The 15,144-nt window shown below is 42.9% G+C and overlaps 1 protein-coding gene across 5 annotated transcripts in view; it reads left to right on the top strand.

Moving 5' to 3' along the window:
• Window positions 1-15,144, top strand: part of LOC128689701 (plasma kallikrein) — a 38,533-nt gene that overhangs the window by 5,976 nt on the left and 17,413 nt on the right. For 3 of the 5 annotated variants that reach the window (XM_053778082.2, XM_053778081.2, XM_053778080.2), the window contains exon 2: window positions 426-884. In XM_053778082.2, the coding sequence (XP_053634057.1) occupies window positions 731-884 (154 nt within the window). In that variant the 5' untranslated portion in view covers window positions 426-730. Of the gene's footprint in view, window positions 1-425; window positions 885-15,144 lie in introns of those variants that run through there. The other 2 variants (XM_053778083.2, XM_053778084.2) reach the window with 2 other exon arrangements.

The raw sequence follows: 15,144 nt of genomic DNA, 5'->3' as shown, positions 1-15,144 counted from the left end.
TCTTTTATGTTGATGTCTGCCCCCTTCATGGGAAGGAGGAAGGGGTGCGTTGATGCTGGTGAAGGGCTCTAAATCCAGGGAATTGAAACTACCTTCCTCTTTCTGTTATCAAACGTAAATACCTACCATTTCCCAACCGCTGTATGACCTACATCAGTTTAGCGCTCAACGATTAATATCATTTATATGTGTAAATGTCAAATGCAACAACAACAACGGTATATTTCCGAATGTGTGGCCATTTATGTAATTTATATAAATGGGCTTTGAAACACCTTGTGAAAAATGTATAAACTTCAATATAATCAAATGTATATTGCTTTGACGATCATTCTCTTCTCCTTTCCACTCCTACGGCACTTCCTGGTATGTTATCATGATGTTGCATTGTATTCAATATCTCACGCGTTATTTTTTTTTTTCAGAGTCGAAGATATTTAATGTCAGCCATACTGGAAATGAGGATGATTTAATTTCTGAATTAAATATCTGAGAATTCGTATGACTGAAAGGAATGTTAAAATTGGTAGTGGATGGTAGAGGTAAATTGTTACGTAAAGTTAAATGGTGAACTACAGTGAACTTGCTGGATCACCAATAATATTTAGCACATAATGATTAACCACTATAAGTGACTATTCATCGCAAACCCGCAATGAACTAATTCGAAGTTTAGTGGATTCAATAAAAGTATTGTGATCAGTGACTATGTGGGGAAGACCTGGGAAGTATGAGTACCTCGCCGTCAGAAGGCATCCGGGAGGAGAGACAGAGAGGTCGCAGGAGGGTCTGGGCGCCCATACGTAGTGTGGTGGGTGCAGCAGTAGTGATACTCTGCTCAGTCTCCTCTATAGGAGTCTACGCCACTTTCAACCACCGTTCTTGTGAGTATTTATAATATAATTTCTAACTAATAATTTATATGTAATGTCAATTGTAATTAAGTAAAAGGACACAAGTGCAACTAATGTGACATTTTATTGTGGCAACGTTTCGCTCTTCAAGAGCTTTGTCAAGCTGCTATTGTCGGTAATTCTACCAAGATTAATACACTATCCTTCATTTTAACATTGATGAGTTCTACAGGCCAAGAGCTGTTATCCTTCTCAGCTCGTTTCTTAGCTGACCTCCATCTAGGGTATACTACTACACCCTGGGATGCCACCCACAACAGTCGACGAACACCCAGGTACTAACACCCACTGGTGCTTAGGGAACAGGGGCAGCAGGTATAAGGAAATATATCCAAACTTTCTAACCCGTGCCGGGAATCGAACCTTCAGTATGTGAACTGAGTGCTGAGGGTTTCGCTCGGTGTAGAGATTCATCAGATCATAGTGAAACGTTCTCCCAGTACACGCTTATTCTGGAACTTGACTTTGCTTGTTGAAATGGCCTTAAATTTAGCCTGTCGACTACGGAAAGGTTATTATGGCTTTTTGGTTTCCCATTCACCCTGTGGAGACGTTGGTTATGTTCCCTTACACCTGCTGTCCCTGTGCACCAAGCAGTAAATAGGTATTTAGTGTCAGATGACTGCCATGGGTGCATTCCTTGGAAAGAGGACAACGGCAGCAAATAGGTCTCTTCAAAGCTACCCCAGGTATTACTCTATGACCGTACTCGGTAGATTGTCACATGCAGCATTCTTCACCTGACTTCATCCTATAAATACTCACGCACCTTTCACCCAGGTAGATCTGTTTGTGACTTGATAAAGCCCATTGTTTGTGCGAAACGTTGTCAGTAAAGGATCACATTGTACTGCTTATGTGTTTATATTTCCCTACTGTTCCCCTCTACCTTTACCCTGCCATCCCTTCCCTATTCCATACTCTTCCCCACTATCTTTACCCTGCCAGCCTTCCCCCAGTCCCTACAGTTCCCTTCTACCTTTACTCTGCCATCCCTTCCCTAGTCCCTACTGTTCCTCTACCTTTACCCTGCCACCCTCCACTAGTCCCAACAGTTCCCTCTACCTCTACCCTGCCATTCCTCCCTAGTCCCTACAGTTCCCCTCTACCTTTACCCTGGCACGCTCGGTACCTGTCATTCGCTTTCACATTTCTCCCTTTGTTCTCCAGGCGGAACTATGTCTTCCGCTCTCTCTCTCTCTCTCTCTCTCTCTCTCTCTCTCTCTCTCTCTCTCTCTCTCTCTCTCTCTCTCTCTCTCTCTCTCCTCTCTCTCTCTCTCTCTCTCTCTTTCTCTCCTTCTCTCTCTCTCTTTCTCCCCTTTCCCCCTCTTCTTCCTCTTTTGTATTTCCTTTCCTCCAGCAATCATCCACCTTCCTACATTCCTCCTCCTTAACATCACTGTCATCAATCTCAATATCCTCTTCCTCCTCCTCTTCCTCTTCCAACTCTTTTTTTCGTTCTCGCCTACTCCCTGTCCCTCACTTTTATCTCTGCCTTACAAATTGTACCAGTGACCAAATTTTCGCCCAAAAAACGTGAGAGAATTACTGAGAAAGTAATTAAAGCGGTTTTCTTTCTGACAAGAGCAGTTAAACGATTTATAGTGCAAAGATTGGTCACGTTTATACTCGTGTACTCGCCTATTTGTGGGTACAGGGGTCGATTCACAGCTCCTGGCCCCGTGTGTGTGCTCTTTGTCACTTGTATTCACCTATTTGTGGTTGAAGGATCGAGTCTAGGCTCTTGGTTCTTGCGTCTTAAGAATATATGAAAGTGGCCTTGCAACAGACCTACTGGCCCATGCTAGGCTAGTCTACCTCACACCCACCCTCATCCACTAATGTGTTTGTCTAACCTATTTTTAATGGTGCTGTCTTGCTAAGTTCACTCCTTCCTAGATTCCTGGGAACTGTCATATCTATTCTTGAAACAATATATGAACCTGCCTCCATTACAACTCCGCCTGGGACTCAAATCAATGCACTTCCTGATCATCCCCATGCTAAAAAAAAAAAAAAAACTTTGACATCCCTGGAACACATCTGTGTTTGAACTTCCAACTGTGCACGTTCCCCGCCTCTCTGTCCGTCCCTGTCCACCCTATCAACTCTTCCGAGTCTTTTATATGTCATTATGTCTCCCATGTCTCCTAAATCCACTAATATCGACAGGTTCAATTACTTTAGCTTCTCCTCACAGTTCATTCTCAGCAACTCTGAGACTAGTCTCATTGCATATCTTTACTCTTCATTCAGTTTTTAAGCTGTATCTGGTGTGGATTCAATGTTGATAATAAACTTAAAATATGTCGTATTTAGGGCTATTAATGATCTGTTCGGCACTATGCTCACACCTACGTAGGTCTTCCTTTCTGAGTTAAGTTTGCAGCCTCAGTCCCCGGAGACTATACTCAGTTCCCGGTCTTCTCGCCTGTCCCATAATTTTCATTTGGTAGGGATGAACTCCAGTAGCCGCTTGTTTGACCAGTCTTGCAGTCTGTCGATGTCTGTAGCTTCTCCTTGTTTTCTCTTTAAGTTTGTTTAATAGTAGGTTGGTAGACAGCAACCGCCCAGGGAGGTACTACCGTCCTGCCAAGCGAGTGTAAAACGAAAGCCTGTAATTGTTTTACATGATGGTAGGATTGCTGGTGTCCTTTTTTTCTGTCTCATGAACATGCAAAATTTCAGGTACGTCTTGCTACTTCTACTTACATTCAGGTCACACTACACATACATGTACAAGCGTATATATACATACCCCTCTGGGTTTTCTTCTATTTTCTTTCTAGTTCTTGTTCTTGTTTATTTCCTCTTATCTCCATGGGGAAGTGGAACAGAATTCTTCCTCCGTAAGCCATGCGTGTTGTAAGAGGCGACTAAAATGCCGGGAGCAAGGGGCTAATAACCCCTTCTCCTGTATATATTACTAAATTTGAAAGGAGAAACTTTGGTTTTTTTCTTTTGGGCCACCCCGCCTCGGTGGGATACGGCCGGTGTGTTGAAAGAAAGAAAGAAACATATCTTGAAACTTTTATAATGGTTTTATGTAATATATTACGTAGAATTTAATTTGGTAAAAGTTGAGTGAAAAATTGACCAATTTTCTCGATCTGATCATGATACAAAAATGATCGAAACACAGTATAAAAACACTAATCTAGCCTTTGTGTTTTACTCATCAATAAATAATAAGAGAGGAAGATTCAGGTGTTTCTAATATTTGACCTAATGATTTCAAATTTTTTTTATACTGTGACAAAAAAAATGAAATCTTAATTTTTTAGAAGGAACATTATAGTTTATGCTGTGTCCTGAACACACCGAAAGTTAAGAAATGTGGAAATGTTTTTTAATATGCCAAGATACACAGTCTTGCAAGGTGCCAAGATACAGTATTGCAAGGTGCTAAGATACACAGTCTTGCAAGGTGCCAAGATACAGTATTGCAAGGTGCTAAGATACACAGTCTTGCAAAGTGCCAAGATACAGTATTGCAAGGTGCTAAGATACACAGTCTTGCAAGGTGCCAAGATACAGTATTGCAAGGTGCCAAGATACACAGTCTTGCAAGGTGCCAAGATACAGTATTGCAAGGTGCTAAGATACACAGTCTTGCAAGGTGCCAAGATACAGTATTGCAAGGTGCTAAGATACACAGTCTTGCAAGGTGCCAAGATACAGTATTGCAAGGTGCTAAGATACACAGTCTTGCAAAGTGCCAAGATACAGTATTGCAAGGTGCTAAGTTACACAGTATTGCAAGGTGCCAAGATACACAGTATTGCAAGGTGCCAAGATACACAGTATTGCAAGGTGCCAAGATACACAGTATTGCAAGGTGCCAAGATACACAGTATTGCAAGGTGCCAAGATACACAGTATTGCAAGGTGCCAAGATACACAGTATTGCAAGGTGCCAAGATACACAGTATTGCAAGGTGCCAAGATACACAGTATTGCAAGGTGCCAAGATACACAGTATTGCAAGGTGCCAAGATGCACAGTATTGCAAGGTGCCAAGATACACAGTATTACATGGTGCCAAGATACATAGTATTGCAATGTGCCACGATGCACAGTATTGCAAGGTGCCAAGATACACAGTATTGAAAGGTGCCAAGTTACACAGTATTGCAAGGTGTCAAGATACACGGTATTACAAGGTGCCAAGATAGAGTATTGCAAGGTGCCAAGATACACTGTATTGCAAGATGCCAAGTTACACAGTATTGCAAGGTGCCAAGATACACTGTATTGAAAGGTGCCAAGTTACACAGTATTGCAAGGTGCCAAGATACACTGTATTGCAAGGTGCCAAGATACCCAGTATTGCAAGGTGCCAAGATACCCAGTATTGCAAGGTGCCAAGATACCCAGTATTGCAAGGTGCCAAGATACCCAGTATTGCAAGGTGCCAAGATACCCAGTATTGCAAGGTGCCAAGATACCCAGTATTGCAAGGTGCCAAGATACACAGTATTGCAAGGTGCCAAGATACATAGTATTGCAAGGTGCCAAGATGCACAGTATTGCAAGGTGCCAAGATACACAGTATTGAAAGGTGCCAAGTTACACAGTAATGCAAGGTGCCAAGATACACAGAATTGCAAGGTGCCAAAACAACCACGATCGACAGCGACTGAAAATTTCGGGGCCAAATCACATGCTCAAGAAGAGGTCTCCATGGTTGAGCAATTACGTCAAGGTGTCACTCTCAATATTTTTAAACGTTACTTTGGATTAAATGTACATACCCTGTTAACGAAGATAAACAATAGAATGCAGCAGGGGAGATGTAACAGCCATTAGGGAACACACACACAAACACACACACACACACACACACACACACACACACACACACACACACACACACACACACACACACACACACACACACACACACTGACCTACTGACCACATGCACTGGAATCCTTCACATGATTGTCCAAATTTTCGTTTTCACTCTACTTTCTCCTGAAATAAATTGTCAGACTGCGAGGAGGGTTAGGGATTCCTAGCAGTGTTAATTTTCATATATATATATATATATATACATATATTTTTTTTTTATTATCACACTGGCCGATTCCCACCAAGGCAGGGTGGCCCGAAAAAGAAAAACTTTCACCATCATTCACTCCATCACTGTCTTGCCAGAAGGGTGCTTTACACTACAGTTTTTAAACTGCAACATTAACACCCCTCCTTCAGAGTGCAGGCACTGTACTTCCCATCTCCAGGACTCAAGTCCGGCCTGCCGGTTTCCCTGAAACCCTTCATAAATGTTACCTTGCTCACACTCCAACAGCACGTCAAGTATTAAAAACCATTCGTCTCCATTCACTCCTATCAAACACGCTCACGCACGCCTGCTGGAAGTCCAAGCCCCTTGCACACAAAACCTCCTTTACCCCCTCCCTCCAACCTTTCCTAGGCCGACCCCTACCCCGCCTTCCTTCCACTACAGACTGATACACTCTTGAAGTTATTCTGTTTCGCTCCATTCTCTCTACATGTCCGAACCACCTCAACAACCGTTCCTCAGCCCTCTGGACAACAGTTTTGGTAATCCCGCACCTCCTCCTAACTTCCAAACTACGAATTCTCTGCATTATATTCACACCACACATTGCCCTCAGACATGACATCTCCACTGCCTCCAGCCTTCTCCTCGCTGCAACATTCATCACCCATGCTTCACACCCATATAAGAGTGTTGGTAAAACTATACTCTCATGCATTCCCCTCTTTGCCTCCAAGGACAAAGTTCTTTGTCTCCACAGACTCCTAAGTGCACCGCTCACCCTTTTCCCCTCATCAGTTCTATGATTCACCTCATCTTTCAAAGACCCATCCGCTGACACGTCCACTCCCAAATATCTGAATACATTTACCTCCTCCATACTCTATCCCTCCAATCTGATATCCAATCTTTCATCACCTAATATTTTTGTTATCCTCATAACCTTACTCTTTCTTGTATTCACTTTTAATTTTCTTCTTTTGCACACCCTACCAAATTCATCCACCAATCTCTGCAACTTCTCTTCAGAATCTCCCAAGAGCACAGTGTCATCAGCAAAGAGCAACTGTGACAACTCCCACTTTATGTGTGATTCTTTATCTTTTAACTCCACGCCTCTTGTCAAGACCCTCGCATTTACTTCTCTTACAACCCCATCTATAAATATATTAAACAACCACGGCGACATCACACATCCCTGTCTAAGGCCTACTTTTACTGGGAAATAATTTCCCTCTTTCCTATGTACTCTAACTTGAGCCTCACTATCCTCGTAAAAACTCTTCACTGCTTTCAGTAACCTACCGCCTACACCATACACCTGCAACATCTGCCACATTGCCCCCCTGTCCACCCTGTCATACGCCTTTTCCAAATCCATAAATGCCACAAAGACCTCTTTAGCCTTATCTAAATACTGTTCACTTATATGTTTCACTGTAAACACCTGGTCCACACACCCCATACCTTTCCTAAAGCCTCCTTGTTCATCTGCTATCATATTCTCAGTCTTACTTTTAATTCTTTCAATAATAACTCTACCATACACTTTACCAGGTATACTCAACAGACTTATCCCCCTATAATTTTTGCACTCTTTTGTCCCCTTTGCCTTTATACAAAGGAACTATGCATGCTCTCTGCCAATCCCTAGGTACCTTACCCTCTTCCATACATTTATTAAATAATTGCACCAACCACTCCAAAACTATATCCCCACCTGCTTTTAACATTTCTATCTTTATCCCATCAATCCCGGCTGCCTTACCCCCTTTCATTTTACTTACTGCCTCACGAACTTCCCCCACACTCACAGCTGGCTCTTCCTCACTCCTACAAGATGTTATTCCTCCTTGCCCTATACACGAAATCACAGCTTCCCTATCTTCATCAACATTTAACAATTCCTCAAAATATTCCCTCCATCTTCCCAATACCTCTAACTCTCCATTTAATAACTCTCCTCTCCTATTTTTAACTGACAAATCCATTTGTTCTCTAGGCTTCCTTAACTTGTTAATCTCACTCCAAAACTTTTTCTTATTTTCAAGAAAATTTGTTGATAACATCTCACCCACTCTCTCATTTGCTCTCTTTTCACATTGCTTCACCACTCTCTTAACCTCTCTCTTTTTCTCCATATGCTCTTCCCTCCTTGCATCACTTCTACTTTGTAAAAACTTCTCATATGCTAACTTTTTCTCCCTTACTACTCTCTTTACATCATCATTCCACCAATCGCTCCTCTTCCCTCCCGCACCCACTTTCCTGTAACCACAAACTTCTGCTGAACACTCTAACACTACATTTTTAAACCTATCCCATACCTCTTCGACCCCATTGCCTATGCTCTCATTAGCCCATCTATCCTCCAATAGCTGTTTATATATTTCCCTAACTGCCTCCTCTTTTAGTTTATAAACCTTCACCTCTCTCTTCCCTGATGCTTCTATTCTCCTTGTATCCCATCTACCTTTTACTCTCAGTGTAGCTACAACTAGAAAGTGATCTGATATATCTGTGGCCCCTCTATAAACATGTATATCCTGAAGTCTACTCAACAGTCTTTTATCTACCAATACATAATCCAACAAACTACTGTCATTTCGCCCTACATCATATCTTGTATACTTATTTATCCTCTTTTTCTTAAAATATGTATTACCTATAACTAAACCCCTTTCTATACAAAGTTCAATCAAAGGGCTCCCATTATCATTTACACCTGGCACCCCAAACTTACCTACCACACCCTCTCTAAAAGTTTCTCCTACTTTAGCATTCAGGTCCCTTACCACAATTACTCTCTCACTTGGTTCGAAGGCTCCTATACATTCACTTAACATCTCCCAAAGTCTCTCTCTCTCCTCTGCATTCCTCTCTTCTCCAGGTGCATACACGCTTATTATGACCCACTTCTCGCATCCAACCTTTACTTTAATCCACATAATTCTTGCATTTACACATTCATATTCTCTTTTCTCCTTCCATAACTGATCATTCAACATTACTGCTACCCCTTCCTTTGCTCTAACTCTCTCAGATACTCCAGATTTAATCCCATTTATTTCCCCCCACCGAAACTCCCCTACCCCCTTCAGCTTTGCTTCGCTTACGGCCAGGACATCCAACTTCTTTTCATTCATAACATCAGCAATCATCTGTTTCTTGTCATCTGCACTACATCCACGCACATTCAAGCATCCCAGTTTTATAAAGTTTTTCTTCTTCTCTTTTTTAGTAAATGTCTTCAGGAGAAGGGGTTACTAGCCCATTGCTCCCGGCATTTTAGTCGCCTCATACGACACGCGTGGCTTACGGAGGAAAGATTCTTTTCCATTTCCCCATGGACAATAGAAGAAATAAAGAAGAACAAGAGCTATGTAGAAAAAGGAGAAAAACCTAGATGTATATATATATATATATATATATATATATATATATATATATATATATATATATATATATATATATATATATATATATATTCACAAACACTAATCTCAGGTCGAAGGAGACTCGAGCCTTGGAACAACATACGTAGTCGTGTATGTCACGTAAGTACTGTTCAAGCATATCTCTCCATTTCATCTTTTTTTTATCTACTTTTCTCTTTCTCCCTCTTTCTTTCACTCCCTTTCTCTCCTTATCCCTCTCTCTTCCTCTCCATCTCTGTTTTTCCCCCTCTCTGCCTCTCTCCTTCTCTGCCTCTCCTCCTCTTCATCTCTCTCCCTACTTCTGCCTGTCTCTCTCCCTCTCTTTCCCCATTCTCTCTCTCCCTCCCTCTCTGACACCCTGACCGGCCTTGGTATCACCTCAGGCCATACCAGGAATGGAGAGAAATCATGGAGTGTTTCCCACTTCCCCATCTCTCCTACCCTCTCACCCTCTCCCATTCCTCCCCCCCCCTTACCCTCCTCCTCAATCGCTCCGCTACCCAGATATTAATTTACGATCAAGCAAAAATCCCCTGAAGCGGGTTTTAATCGTATAATGATCCACTCAGTGGCTCATTATCATCAAAAAGTGTGCAGCAACTCTCATACTGCAGTTCTGTAGCTCGATTCAACAACTATACATAAATTCGGCTTTCGTGTGTGGGAACTGGAGGGAGAGATTATCGTAGTTTAGATACATCCTTACATCATTTACTCCTAGGAATACAAAAGAGTTTGGCAGGCTCCTGGAGCCGTGTTGGTGGTGGGAGCAGCAGAAGACGTGGCAGTGGTAGTGCCCCTTGGCAGTCTAGCAGGTAGTGCACTAATACCTGTGTTGTAGCATGGTGACCGTTCTGACATTGTACTTTTTCTACGTGTGATGAATGGTTTTGAAAACCGACAAGTTGTAGAATTGAGACACTTGTGCAACGTATGGGAATCTTAGATTCCCATATGCTGCGTAAGTGTATCAATTCTTCAACTTTTGCTACGTTCTCAGTTATTTTCTCTATAGTAGGGAAGCCAAGGCGCAGTATATGGATAGTTGTGTGAATATGACAGCAGTGCGAATATGACAGCAGTGCGAATATGACAGCAGTGCGAATATGACAGCAGTGCGAATATGATAGCAGTGCGAATATGATAGCAGTGCGAAAATGACAGCTGTGCGAAAATGACAGCTGTGCGAAAATGACAGCTGTGCGAAAATGACAGCTGTGCGAAAATGACAGCTGTGCGAAAATGACAGCTGTGCGAAAATGACAGCAGTGTGAATATGACAGTTGTGCGAATATGACAGCAGTGTGAATGCGACAGCTGTGCGAATATGACAGGTGTGTGAATATGATGGTTATGCGAACACGATAACTCGGTGCTGATATCTGTTGTCAGGTGGAGGGCTGTCACTGTGAAGTCAATGTATAACACAGCTCTGACCTTGATGTGTGGCCGATGCTCTCCTGTTTCTGACAGCGTTTTATTCCACGACAGATATGGTGACAAGAACATGTTCATCCTAAGTCGTTATTTTGACTGCTTCATCTGCAGCCTCGTTCCCACGGATGCCAACCCATTATGGCATCCACTTCAGTGTTGCTTTTATTGTCCTATACGTCGAGGGGCCTATGAGAGGCTCAAGATGTATGTGATAAGTTTTAATTTGTCGTAGGGTAGTGCTGGAGTGACTGAAGATCAACTATGGACTCTACGTGAAGAATAACGTGCTGTTTATTTTGTTGTTTGCTGGAGCGTCAGTAACTCAGGTTGTATGACTGAGTAGGTTAGGTAAGGTTTGTCAAGGAAACAGGACAAGTATTTCCTGACGTGGGTCTTTGTCATGTAATGACCCGCAGCTGGAGCTTTTGGTCATATGACAGAGGCCTTCCGCTGGCTTACCGGTCCACCCCTTTAAAAATTCTGGCTATGATTGTAACCATTAAATTTTGTTTTCAATGAGCAGCAGTCAGGAAGTTTTAATCCCCTGGATAATCCTTGGTGATGGATTTCAGTTGCTGCTGCATTTTATCCGGAATCACTGAACCAACAGTGAAGTACTCTACATATAGTATTTTTGGGGCATTCGGGTCGGGCGATGTTTTATTTTGCATGGCGTAGTAAAGAAAACACACAATACCGTTACTGAAACAGTACACAGATAACCCGTACATAAGAGAGAGAGAGGAGCTTATGACGACGTTTCGGTCCGGCTTGGACCATTTATAAAGTCACACTGGCGTAGCAAGGTGTCTGTGCTGCGTTAGATATTTGCTCATAGGAGACGCAGCTCTCTCTGGATACCATGCTCGTGGAATGTACTCCTCTTCCTGCAAGTCAGTTTCCTTTTCCATTAGTTTTCGTGAAGGTTGTAATTTTTCCTTACACCGACGATGGTTCTCCGTCTTGTTCTTTTGACTGACAACACATCTCACTTGACCGAGAACGACTATTTTCTTTGCGAGTCTCTCTTCAATGGAGGATTCCCCCACTATACAGGCATATATACATGTATACATATTCAACTCTGCTTCTGAGAAAAGGGAGCTGAACTAACCTGAGACAGATTTATTGCCGCAACTAGAGCGCTCCAGGCATATTTCGCATCGCTTGATATTGTATTACCTCTATTCGCTCATTGTTTGAGAGGGATATGTGAATTATTGCTGGCGCACTGTAGACAATGAGAAGCGAACTTCATACAGGAAATACACGATCTTACATTTCATAATGAGTACCAACGTGTATCATTTCTTCTATGAATGTGACTCTGAGGTAGGTCGGTGGCCTGTTGAATTCTACCTGTTCCCGAAACTTGAGCCGTATGTTGCTAAAAGAACCAGAATATCATAGAAGACAATCCATTCTAGTTCGACGTTATGCTTGCGAATTATAATTTCTGGGTTCCGTTCACTAATCATCAGTGCCTTTGATTTCTTAACCGATTTTTTTAATCCTGGTTCCCTGGAAGTGGTGGCTAAAATTCAGAGTAGTACTAGTCAAGGTCGTCAGTAAATTTAGCATGTCCCGAGAAAGTTGTCCGGATTTCTTCTGAAAGTGAACAGTTCCACACGTTGTTCTGCTGCTTGCTGGGGGTTCAGAGTGATAAGAATTTTTCAGCTCGCTTGCTGGTGGCTGCTTTGATAATGGACTATATTTCAGACAAAATGGTATTTTGATCGAATGAGACATACCATCCAAGCTTTTCATCCTCCTTGACCTTCGTGGACACGTGTTTGACACACCACATGTTTCAGTAAAGACTTATTTTTCTCACCATCACTCCTCTCCATCCATCCCTCCCCCCTCTACACCCATCTCTCACTCCTATCCACCCATCCCTCACTCCTATCCACCCATCCCTCACTCCTCTCCACCCATCCCTCACTCCTCTCCACCCATCCCTCACTCCTCTCCACCCATCCCTCACTCCTCTCCACCCATCCCTCACTCCTCTCCACCCATCCCTCACTCCTCTCCATCCATCCCTCACTCCTCTCCATCCATCCCTCACTCCTCTCCATCCACCCCTCCCCCCTCTACACCCATCCCTCACTCCCCTCCACCCATCCCTCACTCCTCTCCACCCATCCCTCACTCCTCTCCACCCATCCCTCACTCCTCTCCATCCATCCCTCACTCCTCTCCATCCATCCCTCACTCCTCTCCACCCATCCCTCACTCCTCTCCACCCATCCCTCACTCCTCTCCACCCATCCCTCACTCCTCTCCACCCATCCCTCACTCCACTCCACCCATCCCTCACTCCACTCCACCCATCCCTCACTCCACTCCACCCGTCTCTCACTCCACCCGTCTCTCACTCCACCCGTCTCTCACTCCACCCGTCTCTCACTCCTCTCCACCCATCCCTCACTCTCCACCCATCCCTCACTCCTCTCCACCCATCCCTCACTCCTCTCCACCCATCCCTCACTCCTCTCCACCCATCCCTCACTCCTCTCCATCTCTCCCTATCCTCCATCAGTCCTTCACTCTCTTCCATCACTTCCTCTCTCCCCTTCACGTCTGTATTAGCATACTGTTGATATATCCAATTTTGCTAAATAAAAAACAAAATTTGGACTGTCGTGCTTTGCATGCAGCTATGTGAATTATCATGGTGCTCAGTTTTTATTTTTTTACCAAGCTAGCCTAACGACCTGACTTCTCTAATAAATTAAAATGTGATGCAAAGCAGGTTAGCCCAGCCAAACTTATATTGGGTCTGCCTACATTGAGTGTTACTGAGCGCAAGTGGAACTTTTACTCAAGGATAAGGCTGGTGTCGCGAGACTAGTGTATGTGTTCGTGGTCACATAAAAAAAAAAAAAACTTTAACATGTCGAAAGGCCATTATAACAATGAATCTGCATTGTTTCTGTAAGGATATATTCTCGGATAATGTGGTGGATTTTTTTCCTCCCTCTGTTTTTCCTTTCTCTCCTATTGATATGATATTAAGAAAATCCGTTTATCCTGTGTATGGGATAGGGCATCCTGGGAGACAAAGATTTCCAATAGTAATTCCAGTTCTGCTGGAGGATACTTTTGAAGTTCCCGTAACTAATGAACCCTAGCGGAATACTTGACGATATCAACCACGGTTAGCCGGACTTGAGTCCTGGAAGTACGAAGTACAGAGCTTGCGCTTTGAAGGAAGGATGGAGATATGTTGCGGCTTTTGAACTTTGGTGTTGGCACACCTCTGGCAAGACAGTGATGGAGAGAGTGATGATGAAAAGTGTTTCTTCTTTTTTCAGGTCACCCTGTGTCGGTGGGAAACAGCCGATGTGTTGATAAAAAAATATAAAGAAGTCTACCAGCTCAAGTTGATATATCCAATTTAGCCAAATAAAAAAAATTATCCCTAACTCGCTTCACTCAACGAACTCGCAACCCAGTTAATGGGAGGGGGCGTAGATCCCCCTAGACCTTATTGACGTGGTATTTGTAGTGAGGGTGATCGTGATAGTGGTTGTTATGGTAAGTAGTGATAGTGGTTGGGATGGAAGAGGAGGAGGAAGAGGAGGGGAGGGTTAGAGAGAGTAGGGCAGAGATAGAGGTTAATATTGCTAATTTATCAGAGAAAATTACGTGACGAGGGTCTTTATCAAGGGATGATTCGCTTAATTGGCTCATCAAGAGCATCTTAAGAACTGTGTTAATAATTAAATACAGTTGTGTGCTTGATTCAGGGTGGTTGTTGGTGGTGGTGGCGTGTTGGTTGTTGGCAGTGGTTGCGTGTTGGTTGGGGTGGTGGGCAGGGGTAGTTGAGGTATAGTAGTTGAGATATTTTGATTGGGGTGGTGGTTGAGGTATAGTGGTTGAAATGTGGTGATTTTGGTCTTGGTTGAAATATGATGGTTGAAATAGTGATTTGGGTAGTGGTTGAGGTATGGCAGGTTAGGGTAGTGATTGGAGGCGATGTTGCAAATGGTGGTTGAAGCGGTGAGAGAAATGTAAATAAGAACAAATCTGGCCGTGACAGAAGAAAATATTAAAACAATGGTAAACACAGTGTTTGAACTCGTGACGTCAGAATAAACAAACATGGCGACATGTCGAATTTTTTTTTTCTTAAAAGCTGTCGTAAAACTAAACCGGATCGTCGTTATGTACACTTAAGCCAATTTCTCCTACATGCATTTTTTTTTAGACTAGATTAATGCTTGATAACCAAATTTAACCAATTATACATCAATCCCAGTGACGATAACTGCGTTTCTCATCACAGCTCTTGAAAAGTCATGATAATAAACTATCTGGTAAT

Source organism: Cherax quadricarinatus, chromosome 22, assembly GCF_038502225.1.
Source record: "Cherax quadricarinatus isolate ZL_2023a chromosome 22, ASM3850222v1, whole genome shotgun sequence".
Taxonomy (NCBI): domain Eukaryota; kingdom Metazoa; phylum Arthropoda; class Malacostraca; order Decapoda; family Parastacidae; genus Cherax; species Cherax quadricarinatus.
This window is presented reverse-complemented; position numbering and strand designations above follow the sequence as displayed.